The sequence below is a fragment of the Colias croceus genome, chromosome 22 (assembly GCF_905220415.1).
Source record: "Colias croceus chromosome 22, ilColCroc2.1".
In the NCBI taxonomy this organism is placed as follows: Eukaryota; Metazoa; Arthropoda; class Insecta; order Lepidoptera; family Pieridae; genus Colias; species Colias croceus.
In genome coordinates this window covers 5,203,370-5,227,401 of record NC_059558.1, presented here as the reverse complement: position 1 = coordinate 5,227,401, position 24,032 = coordinate 5,203,370, and the positions used below count along the sequence as shown (strand labels likewise).

Below are 24,032 nucleotides of genomic sequence, written 5' to 3'. Positions count from 1 at the left end.
GTATTTCTTAATAAATTTATAAAGAAAAAAGAAATGCTTATTTTAAGACATTTATTAAACAACAGCTTATTTTATTTTTTAGGCACATTATCCTTTAAACTTTCTTTTGGAACAGCTTGGAATAATCCTTTTCTTGCCATCTCGTCTGCCCAATCTTCGAATTCTCCTCTCCTAAAAACATTTAATAGTACAATAAATTAATTTAATATCACTTAATTTTTATACCGTCTACTATCTTAATATCTGCAAAGTCTGCAATGTTATTTTTTCTACTTTTTTTTGTACTTGTTAAAACTTAAACATGATGCAAAGGTGACTTGCCCAAAATCCAAGTATCTGTATATTGTCATTACACCATTGATTAAAAAGTTAAGAAAACGATAGCAATTTTTGTGAATGTGATGAATCAAAAATGAATATTTTGGGAATTTATTAATTTACTCATTTGAAAAAGTAGTACTCATTTAATGCACAAATAAATCCATAACAACTGCAAATTTAGAAATTTAAGGACTTTAGAAAGCGGATCAAACTTCTACAAACAATCATTGTTCTAAATTAAACAGACTTTCGGCAGCAAAACAACAATGCTTTAAAATTTGGTAAGAAATATGTTACACACTGTATACTTACTATATAATATACAGTAAGTAAAAGTAATCTTGTTTAATAAGGAAGTGAGGTGTCTTGTGATTTTCCTATCTTATTAATTTTATTAATAGTACCAGGGTATTATATCTGACAATAATTATATTGGATTTACTCTATTAGCTTATTCTAAACGAAATTAAAAGATAACTTAAATAAACCCACGCATAATACTCCTTGTATCTGGCTCGCCGCGGTCTTCCGATAAAGAAGTACACACAAGACCCAGCCAAACAGCTGAGACACAAAGCTTGAATTAATGTAGCTTTCGTCTGCGACCAGTGTAAACCACGCATTATTGGCTTCACTCTGCACGGGGGTGGAGGCAGTGGTGGAGGGCACACTTGAGCACAAGGGTCTGGTGGTTTTGGGGGACAAGAACTCATTGTTCTGTAGAAAAAGTGCATAAATTAAATATTGTTTGTGTGTTCATAATATATTTAATTGGCTATTGTTGATGAGTAAATTCAAATAATCATTCCTTTTCAGATAGTAAACAACAAAAATGGCACAGAGTTCACATGGAGGTAGCCATCGCAGAAGTCGTGACCATGAGGGTGCAATGCGATACACAAATACAGACTGGGAGGCAAAAGAAGCTGTGTACATTCGGGAACTGGATGAGGCACGAGCTAGAGCTACTCAAATGGAAAAGACAATGAGGTGGTGGTCCGATTGCACTGCCAATTGGAGAGAAAAATGGAGTAAGGTACGTAATGAAAGAAATAAGGCCAGAGACGAAGCAAAACAACATAAAAGTAAAGTTGATATCCTTTCCAAGGAAGTAAACACTCTCAAATCTGAAAAGGGAGATTTAGAACTACTAATAGAAGAGCTTAAAAGAGACAATGAAAAGCTTCTCAGCTTAGGTGAAAAGAGGATTGTATCTGGTGACTTGAGTACAGAGGATGGTGTTGAATTGAGGAAAAAGAACACTGGTTTTATATCACCAAATGAATCCTCTGCCCGCCAAAGGGCTTCATTAGATTCTCATAAATTTTCAAATGTAGATAATGTACTTGCTAACAAATTAAGCGAAATGAGATTGCGTTTAGATGAAACGTCAAAAAGCTTGCAAAGTGAAAAAGATCAAAAGTCATTCTTGCTTGTTAAGATTGAAACATTGACTGCTGAATTACACAGTGCCAAAATGGAATTAGCTCATAGTGATAGAACACTTGGTTCCACAGATTCTAGTCATAGTGAAGTAGAGAGATTGCAAAACGAGTTGCAAGACGAAATTGCCGCAAAACAGGTGTTAGAAGAAAAAATTGCTGAACTAAAAATGGAAATAGAGAGGCTCAAATCGGAAAATACAGTTCAGTGGAGTAAACGAGAACTCTTAGAAACGGAAAACATAGCTATATTACGAGAAAACAAAAAGCTATACAGCCAGGTCTGTGAGTTGAGAGAACAGATACACAAACTTAACAGAATATCTGACGGTAGTATTTACGGAGTGCCCTACAATGATCACAATAGTAGATTGGATACAAATGTGTTATATATTAGGAAGACTAGTGTCAGTCCAAGATCTCATGAATCTAGTAATGGTTCGTCTGAAGCGAATTTAGCGCACATGGACACAAAAACAAATACTTCAGGGGAAGATGATGAATTAGCCATTGTGGAAAGGGATGATAATTGATAAAAGTTAACTTACCTTTTTGTTGACACAACTCAGATGACACAACTAATTCAGTTGTTTTTCAATATTTTCATATATCTAAAATGTCAGTTTTAAAAAGTATTTATTTGCATTTATATTTTTTTGCGAACTCCAATCATGGAAATTCATTCAAGTTTATAAATAAAAAATGTTAAAAACATTCCATGCTTCCAAGTGTAATAATTAGGAAAAAAATATGATTGTACGAAATCACTAAAGCCAGATTTTTTTTTACTTTAAATGCATGCAATAAGTTTTAAATAGATCTGTAGAATATAATATGCACTTGCTCTTTTGTGTGATAGTGTTAGGCCCCGTTTCCACCTGCAAGTAAACTTCTGCAAGAACTGTCCGACAGTCTGTCTGACAGCAGCTTGCATGTGTAAACTATGTTGCAAGTTCTGTCGCGACAGTTCTCGCAGCTTATCGGTCTAGTTCCGTATATCTCGCAGCAAGTTGCAAGTATCGCCCGCACGGCTTTTGATTTTTGTTTATTTGAAATTAATGAGTCGTGAATGCTCTTGTGAAGAATGAAGAAACTATAAAGTCAATAGGATTATAATTATGAGATCTTAAGATGGAATAATGTGATTATTTTTTGAAAATGAAATGAAATGAAAATTTATTTGTTGAATTGTGGTTACAAAGTTTTTATAATAAATTTAATGTCCGCACAATTCACCAACACATTGGCATACAATATATTTTTAATGTGCTTATCTAATTTTATAATTTAACTAAGTTATTATTTAAACAATATTATATTATTTACATTAGTTCATTAGATCATTTTACATTAATAGTACACATTATAAATTATAGTATACGATTTATTTCACAAAATAGAATAGAAAAATTATGACAGTAATTCCTATCCCGTCACTCGCAAGATGTGTGTAAACACCTCCGCGATAAGTTGCGATAGTATGATCCGCGAGCTTCTCGCATGACATTTATTGCAGCAATAAATTGCAGGATATGTAAACGATATTGCAAGTAACTCATGCAAGACTTCCGCGAGTTTACTTGCAGGTGGAAACGGGGCCTTATTTTTGTATAAAAAAAGACTAAATCCTAAATTAAGTTTATGTAAACTATTTACTAAATTAATTTTTCCTAAAAAAAATCTTAGTTCTCTGTTGAACTAAATTATTTATGCCAAAATTATTCCATACATTTTTATGTATTCTGAATTCTAATATTTGGTTAGCAGCTAAAATACTTTAATTGCTTAGGACATTTAGAATTAAAATAAACCTACTTATGTGGCTATGATGGTTGCTATATTAAAAATTGTTTCACAAATGGATGAACCACCAATGAACAAAAACGAAAGTATAATTTTTTTAGATCAACTAAAATATAGATGACTAGATGACTAGCTTTCCACCCGCAGCTTCGCCCGCGAAGTCAAGGAAAAACCCGCATAGTTCCAGTTCCCGTGGGATTTCCGGGATAAAACCTATCCTATATCCCGGGGTAAAAAGTAGCTTATGTCGTTTCTCGGCTATGAAAATATCTCCATACCAAATTCATTCAAATTGGTTCAGTAGGTAACAGACAGACAGACAGAGTTACTTTCTCATTTATAATATTAATATAGTATGGATTGTTGACGAATTGATAGTCTAGTTTTTATAGATACTGTAAATGTACTTTCAGAACAAATCATTATATAGGTATAAAATACTTTTGTCCATTTTCAAAATTATTTACTATACATTCTCTATAGATATTCATAAACCAAATTGTATATTATTTCAATTGTGTTCTAGTATAAGCTATTATTTATTGCTTGACTTGCCTACAAATAGTTTTAATGTAATTTTCTGCCAAGTAACTGTACTATAAAATGTAAAATATCTATTCTTTCGTGTTTACTTTAATTTATTAAAAATGGCCTAACTTTAACGAATTTCAAATGATCTGTAGAACAATGTGTTTGTTTTTCAAAGTATTGTGTGTTAACAATAGTAATCAGAAGTAATAAATGGAATAAGAAATTAAAAATCTCGTTTAATTTTATCTTTTATTTATAAATATTACTTACTTATTTATTTATTACAATTAATGCTAATGGTATTCTCAATGATTATTTTCTTAATTTAAGATTGGGTTGTTTCTTCTTAATTTTAGCTTTTCTCTTGACATTGACTTTGATATCTTCTTCATTAGATTCCAAACTGCCTGACGCTTGGAGCATATTTGATATGGCTTTTTCAACGGGAATTTGATCGTTCGCTGCATAATCAAGTATTTCTATTTCACAATGTTTCTGTTCACCTACATTTGTATGCACGATAGCGGGGAATGTGTCTCTATGTACATTTAACTTACTATCTGAAGCTTTAGTTTCTATATCAAACATATCTTTGTCAGAAGCCAGACCATCATCATCATCATCATGGAAATCGCTTAAACTATCCCTATCTGAATCACTCTGTATTCTTGTATCCTTACTAAATGAATTTATATCTAATTCCACTGGCGCATTGTGAGCTTCCATAAAGAACCGTATCGCTTTTCTCGGTTTGGTTTCGAACACGTCTGTTATTTTGCGTTTCAATGATGAAGATGTTATAGCTTTGGATGGACTGCATGTTTTAATTTTTCCCGGCTTAGATTTAATGTCGCTCTTATTTTGAGGGCTAGTCTTTGTTTTCCTAGAAATAAAACGGAATGTGTTAGTGAATTTTATTATAGAAATTTGTTCTATTTGATTAATATTAAATAATTGAATGAAGAAAAATATAAGAGAATTACATAAAGAATCGAAATAAGTTATCGTTAATTTATCGTAATTTAACGTTTTTATCTTACATGAAATGAAAAAATAAAAAGCTTCAGATATGTATTTTTATCAATGTGTTGAATATAAATTGCTGTTTAACGAAAAACTTATCCACATAATATTAAGTTAAATAGTTTTAAATGCAATTTCTTTTACTACGAGGCATAATTTGTCCCCGTCACAAAATTGTTACTACAAAGATGGATTGGACACTGCCATTTTTTATATTGTTTCTATCAATAAAATAAATAGAAAAATACCTCTCTGCAGCTGATGTGAGATGCGCCATTGGATTTACACTCATCACCATGGCCCTTTGTTTTATCGATTGTACCGCATCATAGTGATCATATGTATCTCTTTCCTCTGGAAAGGAAATAACTTATTAAGAATTATATTTACACTATTATAGAGGAAAGATAATTATTTATTTAAATTAAAAAAACACTTATTTTAAACAATATTTTACTACGGAAAGCATTTTTTTTAATTTGTTGTACTTTTGGACGAAGTATGTATTTTTACGGGTTCAACACACAGAAAAGTCAACATTATATCATTTAAACTCAGGAACACGATTTTATTAGACAATAATTAAAACAAGCTTATTTTATTACCATCATCAAATCCATTCATGACATTCTTCAGGGAATGATGCAGTTCTGCAGCTAGGTTTTCATTTATATATTTTATACGGGGCCCATCTTTTTTCATAGCTGAAAAATTATAAATTAGGTACAAAATTCATCTGACCTCTGCTCCACATAAATTTATAAACAAAAAACAACTATTTACAGACTTCAAATAGGTCAAATTAGAATTTTCATCATGGCAGCCGCTGTATGGGAAAAATCAATGTATATGTATAATGAAATTTGAACATTCATATTTTTTACCCACACGAGCAGTGCAGTGGGAACATATATGGGCTGATGATGATTAAGTTGATTTCATAAGCATAAATCTAAAAAACATCTTACTTTAAAACTTTAAGTTTAAAGACGCAAAAGAGGCACGTATATTCAGCCCGCACACAACACACCAAACAGTTTTTCTCTATTGCATTAAAACTAAAAATTAATTTTAAAACCGTACCAGTGACTGTATTCCTGACTTGCGCGTACCTCCGCGATATAATTCCCAATTCCTTGATCATGTCCAATTCGTCATTCTGCTGGTAGAATATGCCTTTTGGTCGGTGACCATTCTTGTCCAAACTTGTGCACCCTACAAAGTTATATTTACATATACCGATAACATGGATGGAAAGCTTTTTGAAATTACAATTGTAGCGAAATTTAAAATAAAAAAATTGTAAAGATTAATTTATTGTTATTCGTGTATTTATCAAAAGCATTAGGAAATTGGTGTTTCTAATGTTGTATGAGCACAATAGATATTATATGGCATAAGGGAAGACATCTCTATTTCCAGGAAAAGACAACAATATTACAACAACAACAACAATATTATTAAATATATAACTAAAATGGTATTAAAACCATGAATTAATAGTTCATATTTCTCAGCTCATATTTCTCTGAAAAATGCATACCATCAATATATTTTCTTAATGTACTTTCAAAGCCCCTCTCTCTCTCCGTCGCATGATAATGTGTACGTTTAATCAAAATATCGCCCAATATATACACCACATCAAACTGTTTTTCCCGTCGCGCCACTGTCTCAATACGTTTTACGGTACTAACATCATCTGGTGTTAAACGGAGCCAAGCAAAGTCGGTGTATGGCTGTTGTGTTAGTAAGCCATAGACTAGGTAGATGCCAGCTTTGATTTCCTGAAAGAAGATGATTATGTTTTTCTAATTTAGGTACAATAGTACTTTGGAAATAACTTTAACCCATTGAGCCCCAAGCGGCCCGATCTGTCCACGACACAATAGATTTTCTATTGTGTCTGTGGTTCCGGGGCCTGAGTTATTAAAAGTTAAAACACATATTGAAGTCTACTACATTTAAACACATATAGTTATAATACTTATAGTAGAAAGAAGAACTGCAAGTTTATTTTATCATTGCTAAAAAAATATATTAACCCATTGAGCCCCGAGCGGCCCAATCGGACCATGACGCAATAGATTTTCTTTTGTGTCTGTGATTCCGGGGACTGAGTTATTACTCTCTTCTTACAAACATATCTCTACTCATACTCTCTTCTTATACAGAAATAAAACTAGTATCACAAGACCGTATATACCATTATGTCACAACATAGTTTTATGTATGTATTTTTAGTTTAAATTCCATTCTTTACTTACCTTAAAATTGCTAGTATTTGCCAACATAAATTGCTTTCCAATATGAACCAACTCTTCTGATAATTCAGCTATTTCTGCACCAGACTGTCTTCCCCTATAACATTATAAATATTAAATACATATTTCAACTAGCTGTCTGCATGTAGAAAATTGACACTCCACCGCTTTGTAGAAAAATTAACAATTTATACAGTAAATGCTTCTTCAAAAACCAATCTATCTTTTAAAAAAGCTTCATCAAAATCCGTTACAAAGTTTTAAAGATCTAAGCATATATAGAGCCAGAGAGATAGGAACAGCAACTTTGTTTTATACTGTGTAGTGATATCACTTCAATTTCACAAACAAAACACATATTATCGAAAACTTTATTTTAATTCAAACAGTTTCATCTCTATTGGAAATTTGATAATAATAACTATTGTACTTACTGATAAATACAAGCAAAGTTCATATCTTTCCAGACTTCGCTGAAAGTGTAAAAATTCAAAGTGTCCAACTGTGAACATCTTTGTATCAACTCTTCGCAATCTTCTTTAAAACCATCAGCAATATAAACTTTGTAATATTTATTTTCTGAAAAATGATATTTGAAAATATTATTTATAGAAATACACAAAGAAATACATAAAATAGAAAATCATTTAACCCAAAAAAATTAAATAAAGAGGTCAATGATTATATTCTGTTTAGAACATGATGGAGTTACTTTACTAACATAATTAATTTTTTTTTGTAACGAGTGGTCCCAAAAACTTTAATTTAAATTGTAATACTTACGTGCCATCTTGTTGTCAATTTAAATATGTAGTAAAGGGGGTAATATTACATTATTATGAGGTACATAATTTATAATTCATATTTTATTATCGATCTATAAACATAAAAAAACTACACAACACAATCCAAAACCACAGAGCAAGTCCAAATTGTCCAAAACACAAATTTAAATTTTTAATATCAGATATCAAATGTCAATGTCACTTGTCCACAGAGTAAATAGTAAACAGTGTTGCTAATTGAAAGATCATTTTCATCTTGTTGTCATCGATTCAAGATTTCCACTTAAGAAAAAAGAGAAGAAGAGTGAGAAGAATGAATGTAAGGCGGCGTCAGCAGTCAGCACTTATGTTATTGCCTCAACCTGCGCCTTACCTGCGTAGAAGTCTTTTCGCAGTAATCCCCTCCACCCTAATACCTCTGTGAGGATTTTTGCTTTGTTTGTTTATACAAGTTCCAAAACTACTGATCCAATTTTGAACATTCCCTCTATAGTACAATTATTATATTATTTCATCATAAAGAACGGAATTTATTTGTTTTAAGTTATATTTAAGTAGTTGTAAATGTTTCTAGCTCTAGGCAATTTTAATCGTGAATCAGGTTCAAACTGACTACCTATTACTGATTTATATCTTAATTTTAATTGCATCAAACGTTTTTGCAAATTATAAGGATGTGATAATGCGGAGAGGCAAGGGAATTTCCAGAAATTTTTAATAGCAGTTTTCATTTCAAAATAATGAAATGATACAGAGGTTACATTTCCATCTAAATTTTACAGTATTATTTTCCCTTCAATTCACATTACAAAAGTTCCACTTGTATTTGTCAGAATTCTTTACTTGTTACAGAAAGCTCCTGAATACGTCAGAATTTACAAAGGGTATAAATAAAATGAAATCACATATCCGATTAAATATTTAATAGCTACATAAAATTAAATACCCATTAACAAACAACTGCATGTAGGTAACACTTCAATGAAACACTGGTAAGTATGCTTACAATTATTTTAATGATTTCTTGCTTTCGTTCAATAATGTATCTAACTGACAGTTAATGTCAAACAGGAATCATAGATCAAAGAACGAAATGCTGTGCGCGGGTCGATGCGTACATTCATTGCAGATAATAAACACTACTAATTGATAACTAAGTGTAACTTGATTTTACAGAGGCGTCTTCTCGATCAATTTGTACCAGTGTCCGCACTCGCAACGGCGGGGATGGTCCTGAAACAAAAAAAAAATTGTAAAATTAAATTAGGCCAAATCTACTATCTAAATATGGTACCAAAAAGGGAAGTAACAAAAATCAAAGTATTATGGGATCTGATATGAATGTTTAGGCAATAAACAATACAAATTAAAATTGAACAGTAGTGTAATGGAAATAGTGTGTTTTAGATTATTTGCTTTTATTATAAAATGTACTTAAATTAGCAAGCATTCAATTTGTATAAACTACTAGCGGTCCGCCCCGGCTTCGCCCGTGGTACATATTTACATTTTCTATACATAAGAACCATCTTCGTACTTCCAGGAATATAATACATGAATCTATATTGTGAACACAACACATTGATTTCAGTTCATTAGTTCATAATGTTTTATTCTCCATTCACAATATTACTTGGTTAGTTTTAAATATTCAGTTAATTTTATATTGAAATAATATTTACCTTGTGTACCCAGAGCCAGTTGATGCTAGTTGAGTGTTCTTCACCTGAAATGATAAAATAATAATTTAGTTGTATATCATAATTCTGCCATTGCATACATACACAAAAAATAACTTGGTAGTAACTCAGGCATCGGAACCACAGACACAATAGAAAATCTATTGTGTCTGGGACCGATCGGGCCACTTGTGGCTCAATGGGTTAAATGAGTTTGAATAAAAAGTATATTTATCAAATACAATTATTAATTCTTTAATATTGTAATCACTATGTTTTTTTTGTAGAATGTTTCCTTTACCTAGAGCCGATTTTTCAATCCTTGGTTAAAATTTATCCGTCCAATAAAGTATTATGCAAACATATTAAAATGTCACCTGTAAACTGTCAAATACTGACAATTACAACACATTTTTGAAATAGTAGTTTAATATGTTATTCAATGAATAAGTTTTAACCAAAAATTGAAACTCAGCCCATAGTGGAAAAATTATTCCATGTGACCATTACAAATTAATGACAATTTTGTTTATTAAATTGTTCAAATTTTTTTTGCCTACAAGCCTATTTATTATAAAGCACATATTTAAATAGGTACCTAGAATTCATTTAAACAGAAAAAAATCATATTACATAACAATAAGTAGCTAATTAAAATTACTATAGTTAGCCTAATTGATATTTGAGTATTGCACGTTTTCATGTTATTTTTTTAAAATGTGATCAATCATCATCATGTTAAAGTTTAAATTTCATTAACAAAATAGTGATGGATTGTTTAGCCTTGTCTCAGTTTTGTTATAGTCTAAGATCCGGCTGCAGGATTAGTGCGCTCATCGGTTTTTTGCTGAAAACCGAATTTTTATGTATATTTATAATTAGGAGAATATATATCGACTAGGTTGCCAATCAAAATTTGGCCGCAAGCATGTTTAATCAAAATTTTTCTAATCGATTTTTGGGAAAAAAATTCGTTCACTTGTTTTTTTGAATAAAATGTAGTCTACATCACGACAAATGATATAAAGATTCAAAAAAATCACGGTTGCCGCTTTTCACCTGGCCGCAACATCTTGGCAGCCTGGTGTAGACAGGTATGATTTCGATTCATTTTTACGTTCATAACGTACATTTATGAATCATTTATCAAATTAAAGCTAATTTTTTTCTATTTATTATCATATATGGTTGCCTAATTAAATCCGGCCGCAAATAAGGGTTGCCGGCTGTTAAAAATTATATATATTTACGCCTATTAGTACACCGACGCATTCTTTTTATGTATATTTATAATTAGGAGAATATATATCGACTAGGTTGCCAGTCAAAATTTGCCGCAAGCATGTTTAATTAAAATTTTTCTAATCGATTTTTGGGAAAAAAATTCGTTCACTTGTTTTTTGAATAAAATGTAGTCTACATCACGGCAAATGATATAAAGATTCTAAAAAATCACGGTTGCCGCTTTTCACCTGGCCGCAGCATCTTGGCAGCCTGGTGCAAACAGGTATAATTTCGATTCATTTTTACGTTCATAACGTACATTTATGAATCATATATCAAATTAAAGCTAATTTTTTTCAATTTATTATCATATATGGTTGCCTAGTTAAATCCGGCCGCAAATAAGGGTTGCCGGCTGTTAAAGATGTTGAATATTTAAGGTTGAGTGAAAGAAAATATGTCGTCCTTTTCAAAATGACAAATTTAAAAAGTAATATTGATTTAATATAATTAACAGCCGATCCTCTCTTTTTCTCGTTGTTTCGCTGCCGCACGCGAATGCGTCGGTGTACTAATAGGCGTAAATATTTATAATTTTTAACAGCCGGCAACCCTTATTTGCGGCCGGATTTAATTAGGCAACCATATATGATAATAAATAGAAAAAAATTAGCTTTAATTTGATATATGATTCATAAATGCACGTTATGAACGTAAAAATGAATCGAAATCATACCTGTTTGCACCAGGCTGCCAAGATGTTGCGGCCAGGTGAAAAGCGGCAACCGTGATTTTTTTGAATCTTTATATCATTTGCCGTGATGTAGACTACATTTTATTCAAAAAACAAGTGAACGAATTTTTTTCCCAAAAATCGATTAGAAAAATTTTAATTAAACATGCTTGCGGCCAAATTTTGACTGGCAACCTAGTCGATATATATTCTCCTAATTATAAATATACATAAAAATTCGGTTTTCAGCAAAAAACCGATGAACGCACTAATCCTGCAGCCGGATCTCGTACTATTATATTTCCTGGTTATATGCTGACTAAGGCGCGCCGCACACCAGCGCCACATGCTACATGCATCGAACATTTACGTCGCCACAATCAATGCACTACAATTCAGCTTGCTACAAATGTATTGTATATGCGCACATCGAAAGCACAGTTGTAGCGTGGCACCGCTTTGAGAATGTCGACATCATCGTCTGATGACGACGATTTCTTGGTGTGGCGCCACAAATAACGAACGTGTTCCATCTTGAATTCGTGTAGCGCGGACACCGTCTCGCCACAAAGTGCGCCCGCTACAAATGTTTCCTCGGTGTGCGTGCTCGCGTACAAATATATGGGGGCGATAAATGTGTCGCGTTTCAAATGTGGCGCCACAATTATCGAGATACAAATGTATGTCTGGTGTGCGGCGCGCCTAAGGTTTAAGATATTTAGATGAAAATATAAAGTTTAATTGTATGGATTCTTGATTCTAGTACAAACTTTTTTTATTACACAAGATATTACCTACTTGCAATAAATAAATATTACTGGAAGTATGTACATTAAATTTTGCACTGTAGTATCTTATGTAATACTAGCTTCCGCCCGCGACTCCGTCCGCGCGGATGTCGGTCTTTGCGTGGATGGTTTATTTCTCCATTTTGAGTAACTCGGACAATGAAATCTTATAAATATCTATTGGACCCAAATACGGCTAGGTCTATAATAATACGCAACGTGTGTTCGCGGTACCTACTACAGAACAACGTCTATGGATAACTGAAAAATTGAGATTATTTTTTTTTCTATGTATTTTTCCAGGATAAAAAGTATCCTATTTTACGCCCAGGATAATAAGGTATAATTATACCAAGTTTCATCGAAATCGAACCGGTAGTTTTCACGTGATGTCTTCACATACAGACAGACAGACAAAAATTTTTTTAATCACATATTTGGGTTTGGTATCGATCCAGTAACACCCCCTGCTAGTTATTTTTTCAATATTTTCAATGTACAGAATTGACCCTTCTACAGATTTATTATATGTATAGATGAGTATCATGAATTTTCTTAGAAAAACATAATTTATAGGTATTATATACGTAGGTGTGACCATTCTTTCATAACATGAAACACATTCATTTAAAAGAAAACCAATTGTAACTTTAAATGGTATGTCTCTGTTATATACTTCAATATTGAGTCCCTATTAGGTACATGTCAAATACAGTTCACTTTGTATATTGAAAATTGAATTGCAAAAAATTAAATAACTATTAATATTATTTAAATGAATACATACATATGCAACCAACAATTCGGGCGTCGAAACATGAGGGCACCAGTGTGGGGTTGTCCCTTGTGCCTGCGGCCTTCTTCAGCACTTTCATGTTGAAGGGATCGTCGTTACCAGCCTGCATCGCCAGCAATTCCTTCTTCTCCAGACCAGTTGCGTGTTCCATGGGGTCTACCATCACTGTTTAGGAAAATTAGAATTATATTTTATCATTATATTATTTTGATAGGTAGTAGTGTACTAAGTAGTGTAGTAGTGTAGTGTTAACATATTTTAATTAATATTTATCCAGTTATATTTATCACAAATCAATGTTTTTTGACAAGAATTCACCTGATACAATAGTAGACTGCAAACATAGTGAATTTTGTTTGTTAAAATTAGGTAAACCTTTAAATTAGAATATTACAAATTCATACAGTGAGCGTGTGGTCTTATTCACACATTGTATTAACTATACAATACAAATAAGGAAAATGTACAGATATATAGCTTGAAATTTGAATAGGTACATTTTTCAATAGAAGGAATAATATTATATTACTTATATGTACTTTGTTTAAATATCATACTTACATTATCTAGGCGTATAAAATGTGTAAATATATTAAAAGTGATTATATATAATAAGTAATAACCAATCGATCTTGCTCTAGATACAGTGTAAGTGATAAGATATAACCTAACAATTTTTTTTTTCTATTTCTCATTTCTCATACAAATAATATTGATTTAAGCACAGTTATATGTTTTACAATAATAAATTCGTGTTATTGCTTATTGGAATATTTGTTTTTAATTTATTATGATATAATGTTGTGATCATGCGAGATACTCTTCAAGGAGGTTCAGTGGTTCGGTAGTAAAAAAAATATAACCCGGCTATATATATAATATCAACATAAAACTCAGTGGTCTGTAATGGAAATATATATTTGTTTCTAATATGAAAAATATATTTTTTACATTACAAAATATAGCTTTTGACATTACGTAACTTAATTTTGACGTTTATGGCGAAATATTTTATGTGAAGGTTAATGTTCATTCTTACTTTTATCAGCGTATCCCCGTCGAGCAGTGGAAAATAAAACACTTTTAAGGGCATTTCCGCGAACAATTTGTCTACACAAGGAGGCCATTTCTATTTTTTTCGCACTACACCGCTTCTCACGATGGCAAGTGTGAGTTTGATACGAACGTAAGGATGGGAGAAAAATCGATACTTTTCAATCACACCGGTTTCCAAATAAAGCTGTCTATTCACTTTACGTTACATTTTTGTGGCGAGGATAAAATGGGGAAATATTTATAATCTGTAATTTCCCTTCAATCTTTCAATTTTATTTAAATCGATTGAAATTCTTGATAATTTTTATGAACTATATATTAATAAGTTATTCCAACTGTATTGGGTATTTTAAGAATAGCCCATTGTATTACGCAGTTCAATACAGAAACGAATCTTCCATGGCGGCGCTTATCATTCCCTCCCGCTTACACACGGCCGTACGGCATGCAAAAAAAAAGGGAAAAGTAAAATTAATATTATTAACTAGTATGCTGATAATTCATACATCAATTTGTTTAAAATTTAGGAAATAAAATCATAAAAAACATTTATTATGATTATATTATTAACCCACAAGAATGACGCAAGTAGCTACAGCACAACATTGAACACAACGGAATAAAACTATTGTTCCCACTTCCCAGGTGGTTCCCAGCATAGGCAATATACTTATTGGTTCCCAGTTTTATTCCGTTGTGGGTGAAGATTTAATAAAATTATAATTTATTAATAAATTCCCCTCAGAGCACCTAAAAATTGAAATTCTTTATGTAATTTATATAAAATAACAAGTATGATGGACGAAGAAAACGAGATTCATTACAAAAATCTCTCTGAATCGTATTTTTAGAGGGACTACGCCAGAGGGTAAAGCAGCCGTATGCGGTAATTTTTGTAAAACTTCCTATAATTAAGTGCCATAATGTGGGTTATTCCCCTACTACTACTCATAATAATAACGACGAAAAAGCACGTGACACTTATAGAAGTTTGAATTGTTTCCTTGAACAGGTTGGGCAGGTTTTGAATCTATTTATGATAAACCACCTAAAATCTACTATACTTTTCTTCATATAATTAATACATAATATGTGAATAATGTATAAATAACGCGATGTACGACATAATTTCGTGTTAGGTACTTATTCTAGTAATGAAATGATCATCGTTATTTGTAAAATAGTTTTAATATTTAATTCAATTTAATATTTTGTGCATTTTTGCAATAAAAAGAAATAAGCAAGCGAATACATATTGTTAGTTTTTTTATTATAGAAAGACAAAGAATGATCAGTATATTATTATGTATGTAACATTCAACATTTAACACCTTTAATTAAGGAAATTGACTTGTAATAAATTAGAGTGGTGTTGTAGTGGTGCTGCAATATTTTTCTACTTGTTTTATTGGTTGAATTAACCACAGAGCAAGTGAATTAACCAGCAAAATTAGATAGTAAATAGGTTTGTAGTACATAATATTATATGGCATAAAGAAACAGTTTCGATTCCCGCCTCGTGATCGAATTTTTTCTATTCTTTAAAAATTTTGAATCTTGATTTTAGTTTCCACTGGAGGAGCAGAACAAACAATGTTTTCTTATAAACCGTAATGCCAGCAAACATCTGAAATCAAATAATATTTTATTAAACGTACATCACGTTTTGTATAATAACAAAATATAATAATTTTTGTTTATAAGAATTTTTCATTGATAATATATATTTTTTCACAATAGACGACAGATACTCACCGTCAGAGCAAATGAAATTTTTCGTCGGATTTTAATTATCTTATTCACACATAAGATGAAAGACGAAATAACGGTAGAATGAAATCAATTTCTTGTACGACCGCTTCTTTGGATAAAACATCCTTTGAATGAGTTCAAACGAACATCAATTTCACCTTCCTCCAACTGGAAAAACAATTTTTTATATTTTATCACTAAAAATTTTAGGTTACGGATTTCTGCCTTATCCATTTAATTGTATCTTATAATCCATCAAGTCCCAGATTATGAGTGCCTAGATTTAGACTTAATATTTATAGTACCTAAGTAATTCTTATTCATTTAGTAATTACAATAAAATTACCGGGTCTGCCTGATAAATTTCTCTGTAGCATGACGGAGATACGCATTCACGTACACAGTGTGTACGAATTAGTCCTTTTAATCCGCTACAAACTCTACTTTGCTCACATGCTGTTTCATACTCACGAAACGTCATTTCCTGGAATGATAACAAGTGTTTGTGTGAAATAAGTACCTGAATTTTGTGTAACAACATACTTATTTACCTTTACGTTTACGTGTTATTAATCATGTAAGGAAACAATGTAAGACTTATTACTAATATGAAGCTTAAGTATACGAACATTTTTCGGTGTGTCTTTATATGGAAACTCTTTGAAGGTAAATGTACCAACGTTTTCTTCTCCTCGGCATTTAATAAACATTCCTAATATAAAGTATAATCCAATTATTGATGATAATTTAAGCATTATTGTTATGTAGATGATTTTTGTGTCCTATGTACTATGATAACGTTGTATTTACTTAGAAAAAATCAATACTTTGCGAGTAGTTATTGCGCATGTCAATATTTTTTCTATGTATAAACATTATTTATTTGTATTTAAAACATTAAATTATATGATATATTATAAAATCAAATTATTTTATATTATACCTATATAATAATTATGACACAATAAACATAAAAATATGTTAATTTACATTTTTAAGTCTCTATTTCAGTAAGTAGCCTGTAGTCTTTTTGTGTTGCAGTCCCATGTTTACCGATTCATTGTGACAACACTATAACACTAAATTTTATGGAATTTCTTGATTCATAAAGTAATAATTATGTTTCTTGATTTGGTTTCGTTCCTTACAAGACTTGAAAGATATAGCTTTTTCGTTGAAATGGAACATTCGTTGATTTATTGCTACAATATTCTATAAATTGTCTGTTTTCTTCCTAGATCTGTAGTCTGTCAAGTGTCAATTTTTTTACACTGTGAACCGTGAACGTCAAATTTCAGAAACAAAGAGTAAACTTAGGTAGGTACAAAGCAAGTACAAAGTGAAAACGAATGTGATTATTGCAGATTGATATTCGAATGAGAGTCAAAAATTTTCAGTGTATGAAATATTCATAAGAGTCAATAACCTTTTCGTGAATTAATAGATCAAGACATACTTGTGGAAAATAATAAAAATCGATGTGTAGTGTTGTGTTTCGAATTTAATAGTGACATACGTAGGCCTCCAAATTATTGATAGGGATTTTCTGAAGAATCTCTTGAATTTTTTTCATCATTCAGTCTATTAGGTAAGTAAGAATTATGTTTATTTGTTTGATATTCGTTCATTGAGCGGATATTATCGATTTATAAAGTTATGACACCCACCTAAATGTTACTTATTTCTTTTTACCATACTTAAATACAGTGATTATGTAAAAAGTCTATCTGTATTTAAAAGTACTTTTTCCTAAAGTAAAGTAAACAGTAATCAATATAAAATGTGAGTATCTGTATAAAAATTATTTTTTTTTGATACAGAATCTCCAGAAAATAAGATAATCACCAAATTAGAGATATCAAATGATAAACATTATTTTCATGATATAATATCTATTAAAAAAAGTATAAGACATTAAAACAAGTTACATAGCATAATCTAGTTAAAATAATTCAAATGTTCTGAATTCATGATTCGAGAGTGAGCCTTCAGTGCAATCTTAGTGCAAGAGCACTTGTAAGGAAAATACTGCAACATAATTTGAACCCTATTGCGTAAGCAATACAGGCCAATATACAAACAATATATTATTGTGTTAGTAAGCAAGTTCTCAATACAATTTACTAACAACTAAAGATCTGTTTGATATGGCCTCTGTATTTAGTTTTGCTTATTAAATACTCATTATTTGTAAAGCAAAGTTTAGTTCTTATCTTATTGTATTATAGAGTTGTGATTTTTTTTACTGTGACGTGAGACGGATAAAGGTGTGTTTACAATGGTTTATTTGACTGTCTCATGTTTTTTACAGTATTACTCTAGGCATCCAAAAAGTACTGTACATATTTCACCAGCAGATAGGTAAATTTTTCCTGAGTCATAATTAATAAACTTATTGTAAATAAAATTAGGGGAAATAATTTTTTGTCTATTAGAAAGTTTATGAGAATGTAACAAATGGTAATAAAACATACATTTAATAAAGTAATTAAAAAAAGTACCTTTAAAGTAATAAATGAAATAAAGTAGTTATTTCACAATGTTCATTTTAATCAATTATTTATCTATACTAAGACTATACATTAAATTTATCTTTCCAATGGAATAGGTTTTTTTTAGATTAGTCACTTTCATTCAATGGATCAATTTTTTATGTATGAAAAAATTAAGTGTGTTTGTTGATCTTTGTATACATTATTTTTAAATTATTTATTTACCCCTGAAATACTTATTTTCTACTATCTAAAATTATATTGAATTTTACAAGTATGCCAAAAACTGTAAAAATTTTATTGTCAAAAATAAAATGTATTAACACAGTAACAGTAATATGTCTACAGCCTTACAATGCACAGTTATTCTCAGTACATTGAGTACATGTGCACTGGGTGCTGTCACGTTTTTGCATTTTTATGGTATGTGTGCACTAGGGCAGGTTTAAGTGCTAAAAACTGTTATCTATTGTTTACTTTTTCATTATACACCAATATATTTTATTCATAAAAGTTGATAACTGTGCTGTGTGTGATCTTGTAAATATACGAAAATAGTTAACAAGATATTACTATCCAATTGTTTTTAAATGATACCTAATAAGTATACACTGTACAGGGTCATTTAGTGCTTACGATAAGTAGTTAGATTCTAATAATATGTCTTAAAATAAATAAAGATATAGGTAATTATGGTTAAGTATTAGATAACTACTTATGCTACCATATTTTATTAATAAGTATTTTAATATGTTGTTCAACTGAAGACATAAGGGTGCAGTTGATATCTAATGCGTTTTTTTATAGAATTAGTGAAATTTCAAATAGAATATGGTAAACAACTTTTCGAAGTGAAACTTCTTTAGGCGTGTTGAGAGTAAAATTTCAAGGTCGCGTCATGGCAATATCGTCATTTCATGAAGTAAGGTGACGATTTTGGTATCATTGAATCTTGCGAAAGAAGTTTCACTTTTGACACGTGAGCTTGGCACACAACCATTCATCCTCGCAAATTTACCATTTATGAACAACACTTAAAATACTATTGTAACTAAAAATCGATGAACTGATGCTCTAAATGCTACAATGAAAAAATAGAACAAATAAATTATGGGGCAATGAATAAATGTCAGTATGAGTCAACAGGGAAAATATTCTAGGAAACAGTATGTATGATCTTCCTTGCATTTTGTAAAATTTAGCATAAATAATAACAAAATATTTATTTAATACTAGTGGTTCGCCCCAGCTTCGCCCGTGGTACCTACATGTTAAAACTATCCTATCTCTCAAGTTGGATCGAACTGCACATGGTGTGCGAATTTTATTATAATCGGTTAAGTGGTTTAGGAGTCCATTGAGGACAAACATTGTGACACGAGATTTATATATATTAAGATTTAGGACTGTTTGTTTTATCTCTATATCCTTTCTCTCTATTTCATTGTAGTTATGTCTAAAATAAAGACCTCTACACAAATATTACCAAAAAATACAATACTAAGGCCACAGAAAAAAGCTATTAAAATAATAGCTATGCCTGCATTTAAATGGTTATTCTTGGTCACAAACAGGGACTTTGTATCCTTCAAGTTTTCAACAGCTTTTCATTGAATTTTGGCCTCATATCAGTATTTTTAAAAACATCGAATGTGTCGACGATATTTGATTGTTAATCAATTGAATAATATTTTAATTACATTCAATGTACTGTCAAGTAATTTATTTCCATATCATTTAGTCATCTATATAAAGAACCAGCTGTCTATGGCAAAGCTATTCAAACGTCTCGGTCATGCTACCAAATACGTATTAAGGTACAAGTCCGAGACGGGCCGCAGACTGCAACCGCAGGCGACACTGTGGCTACCGGCTGCGGTTACCGCAATGCTGCCTGCGGTCGCTATTCCAACTGCGGCTGCATGCCGTGGCTGCACAATGCACAGAACCGTGTCTAAATGATATAAACAAAAAAGACAAAGATAGTTTGTCACTTCCGCGCAGGTGGCATTTGCATACTGCAGTCTGCGGTCGCTGCGCGCCGCGGCCGCACGCTGCGCGTTGCGTCTGCAGGCAGCAGTGTTGCCGCGCTTGGAATCAATTTCATAGATGTTCATAGAAACAAGTGGTGTCGCTTGCAGTTTGCGGTTGCAGTTTGCGGTCTGCGGCCCGTCTCGGACTTGTACCTTTAACCTCATGGAGTTCTATTTGCATTCTATGTATTAATATTATATTCAAAAGTATAATAAGTTAAAGGTGTAGATACATTACCAACACAAAATTTGCTCTACAATTATAGCACTAATGCTCACACGAGTAGACATCGAAGTAAGATGGTATGATTCAATTATCGTGAGCGAAAAAGAGAAAACTGATCTGTATTGTGGCTAATTAGCTACATTTCGACGTGCCACTTCCGGAGCGTTAATCTAAACATTTTTATTGATTATGTTAGTACAAATTTGATGTATACTTGATGGAATATATTAATTATTGTATTCAGTAATTTCTGAACAGAGGAGATAATTTAGTATAGTTATATGCATCGATTAATCTCCTCACCCTCATATTGTGGAAGGTTATCGCGTATTTTGTCACTAGAAGTTTCCAGTTTTTAAATAACTAACATATATACAGGGTGTAATCGTTAAGTGTGCACAAGCGATTATTCCGTAACTATTGCAGATACCAAAAAACTTTAAACTGATATCGAAAGTACTTAACCCTTAATTTGGCACCGATAAAAATATTCAAAATATATGAATTTGACAATTTTGTGGTTTTAGGAGTATGTCATAAAGTTCTCGAAAAATGAAAAAAAAAATCTACCATAGCCCACTGCTGGGAAAACCTGTGTCCGTCACAGCGGACACTGCCAAATTACGGAAAATAAAAACCACAGCTATTTTTATGTTTTTTTACTAAAGAAAAATACAGAAATGAAAATTTTAGAACTATTTGATACCGAAGTACAGTTTATTTTGTATGAAATTAAAAAAAAAACCAATTCAAGTTTATTTTGTATGAAAATTAAAAAAAAAGTCTCTAAATTCTACTTCTGTTAGTTGAATTGAATTGCCGGTTTTTTTAACTGAATATGAGTTTGTCTGCTCTACGATACTAGCAAAATATCTAGAGAAAAAAAGGTGAAGGAAACTCAAAGGTGAATCATCTCTTGGCATGTCTATGTAATCATCCTCCTCACCTTCTTCTATTGTCGCTTGGTGACGGAATTGAGTTACTCTCCAATAATTGTAAGTCAGCTGAATTTTTTTGTTTTTTTGGTCTTTTGGCTTTGAGTGTAGGTGGTTTCCTAGATCTTATTTTTCGGGGTGCTAATCAAGAAGCTATTGGTGTTATAGGCGTTGCAGGCAATCAAGGAATAGCAGATAGGGACTGAACATTTTCAAAAATGGACTCGCCAATTTCACGCACGAAAGAATCTGGTCATCAGCAGGTCTATCAGAATCTTCGGAGTGTAATTCTTCATCGACGGATGTATCTATTGTTACGTTAGCAAGGAAAGATGGTGCAGATGGTGCAGGAGAAAACAGGGGGGTGGATGAATTAGTACGTGCTTCATGCAATTGAGTTTCCGAATCTGATATTTCGCTAGCATGGGAAGGTGTATGTTCATTCGGCACTAAAGCAATAATTATACTTGCGCGATTAGGCTGTTGGCAATGAAAAAAAATCCAAACTCACACACACACATTTTGACGGTGTCCGCCGCAGCGGACATATTAATAAAGTGGTACTTTTCTATACAATTAGCAATGTCCGCTGTGACGGACAAAACATTTCGGTTACAAATAAACACCATAAAAATGTAATAAAGTGTGTATGTTTTTGTAAATAATGATTGAAATGTTTATGATCTAATAAATAAATATAAAATTCAATTCGTTTTTCGACAAAAAATAAGAAAAATAATTATAAATACTTTGAGCAAAACAGGTGGCCGCCTTTTCGCAGACATTTTGCGTCCCAACTGACATATGCAATGTTGTCACAATCATTGCTTAATTTTTTACTATTTGTTTATGGTATAAATAAACATTTAATCGATTAAAAATCGATGAACATGAAATAAAAACTTGACAGGATTTATTTTAAGTAAGTGTCCGTCACACCGGACTATACCAAATTAAGGGTTAACCTAATGAGTAAAATGGCCATAATAAATTTAAAAAAAAACGAGAAATATCCAAAAATATTACATTAAACGCTCCCATACATTTTATTTCCCATACATTTTGTATTCATAGCAGATTTTCGAAGTGATGTCCTCATTGTGCAATACAATGAGGAGCTCTATTTACAGTTTCTAAATGAACTTCCCTTCAAATTTGCCAAGTAATTAAAGCAGAAAACCAAAAAAATAAAGAAAAAGCTAAAATCTTTCATATTAAATGTACTAGGTTGATCCAAAAGTAGTTCCTGTGCACATAAAAATATAAAATAAATGTTTTTTGCTTGCTCATGTATTCACTAAGTAATCACAAAAAAATCATATCAACAGGCCACGTTTCCAATTATTTACATTAATTTGAATGTGAACCGTGCGTGCCAGAATGTTTCCCGACGAAAAGAAGAAACAACGATTCGACATGTAGAGGGTAAATTTCTAAATTTTTAATGATATCAGGATAATTTTTGTCACGTTTTGTGATCATGGACGTTACCCGAGTTCACCATGTTTATGCTGAAACCAAAAAGCAATCAATGTCCTGGATGCGAGCTTCCAAAGTGACGATGAAGAAATTCAAAGTGAAAATCAGTAGGTTAGATTAAAGCGGTAGTTTTTTGGGACGCTGAAGGAATAATTATGGTGGAATATTTTAAAAAGGTAGCCACTTTATTGGGCTCTTACTAAACAGATCAAATTTAAAGATTGCGGTTGGTTAGTAAGGAAAAGAGACATGGAAAACTGCGGATCTGAACGCTGTTTCACCAAGACAACGCACCAGATCACAAAGAGTCAGTTGCGATGGCTGCCATTCAAAAATCGGCATTCCAAATGCTTGAACACCTACCCTATTTTTTTAGATCTAGCTCCTATTTACTTTTATCTCTTTCCTCCGCACAAGAAACACTTTCTTAGCAATAAATTATTTTAAGACGACAGCGAAGTGATGGCCGCGTGGAGGGGTTTTTGTGGATGAAGTCAGTTTTTTTTTAAGTTTAGGAAAAAAATATTGAAGTATAATTTCTAGTTAGAAGACTATCTAGAGAACTACATAATTATTATAACTGTAATGACCATGTTTAATATTGATTATCATTACTTTGGATCAACCCATGTACATGGGATATTCGTATCCCATACTAAATGTATGGGAG

General features: G+C 31.6%; 5 protein-coding genes across 7 annotated transcripts in view; 2 read left to right on the top strand and 3 right to left on the bottom strand.

Moving 5' to 3' along the window:
* Window positions 1–37: 37 nt before the first annotated feature.
* Window positions 38–1,116, bottom strand: LOC123701863. Its single transcript, XM_045649446.1, has 2 exons — window positions 814–1,116; window positions 38–171 (listed from the first exon to the last, which is right to left on the bottom strand). Exons 1-2 carry the CDS (start codon window positions 1,053–1,055, stop codon window positions 72–74), a joined length of 342 nt encoding a protein of 113 aa, XP_045505402.1. The 5' UTR covers window positions 1,056–1,116; the 3' UTR covers window positions 38–71.
* Window positions 362–2,621, top strand: LOC123701862 (coiled-coil domain-containing protein 102A-like). 3 transcript variants are annotated; one of them, XM_045649445.1, is made up of 2 exons: window positions 362–602; window positions 1,142–2,621. In XM_045649445.1, the coding sequence occupies exon 2, from the start codon at window positions 1,154–1,156 to the stop codon at window positions 2,294–2,296; it is 1,143 nt and encodes a 380-aa protein (XP_045505401.1). In that variant the 5' UTR covers window positions 362–602; window positions 1,142–1,153; the 3' UTR covers window positions 2,297–2,621. The 3 variants fall into 3 exon arrangements, with proteins under 3 accessions (XP_045505401.1, XP_045505399.1, XP_045505400.1); XM_045649443.1 differs by having other exon boundaries at window positions 1,138–2,621; XM_045649444.1 differs by having other exon boundaries at window positions 362–646; window positions 1,138–2,621.
* A 1,711-nt stretch (window positions 2,622–4,332) lies between these two features.
* Window positions 4,333–8,310, bottom strand: LOC123701859. The gene is made up of 8 exons (XM_045649438.1): window positions 8,168–8,310; window positions 7,819–7,963; window positions 7,388–7,481; window positions 6,664–6,907; window positions 6,204–6,335; window positions 5,726–5,824; window positions 5,369–5,474; window positions 4,333–4,980 (listed from the first exon to the last, which is right to left on the bottom strand). The coding sequence occupies exons 1-8, from the start codon at window positions 8,172–8,174 to the stop codon at window positions 4,410–4,412; spliced, it is 1,398 nt and encodes a 465-aa protein (XP_045505394.1). The 5' UTR covers window positions 8,175–8,310; the 3' UTR covers window positions 4,333–4,409.
* Window positions 8,311–9,077: 767 nt separating this feature from the next.
* On the bottom strand, window positions 9,078–14,596 carry LOC123701858 (cytochrome c oxidase subunit 5B, mitochondrial-like). The gene is made up of 4 exons (XM_045649437.1): window positions 14,429–14,596; window positions 13,381–13,554; window positions 9,852–9,895; window positions 9,078–9,402 (listed from the first exon to the last, which is right to left on the bottom strand). The coding sequence occupies exons 1-4, from the start codon at window positions 14,514–14,516 to the stop codon at window positions 9,340–9,342; spliced, it is 369 nt and encodes a 122-aa protein (XP_045505393.1). The 5' UTR covers window positions 14,517–14,596; the 3' UTR covers window positions 9,078–9,339.
* A 2,909-nt stretch (window positions 14,597–17,505) lies between these two features.
* The window catches only part of LOC123702044, a 63,281-nt gene continuing 56,754 nt past the window's right edge, over window positions 17,506–24,032 (top strand). The window contains exon 1 of the mRNA XM_045649707.1: window positions 17,506–17,785. The gene's annotated coding sequence lies outside the window, so the exon portion shown is untranslated. The remainder of the gene's footprint in view (window positions 17,786–24,032) is intronic.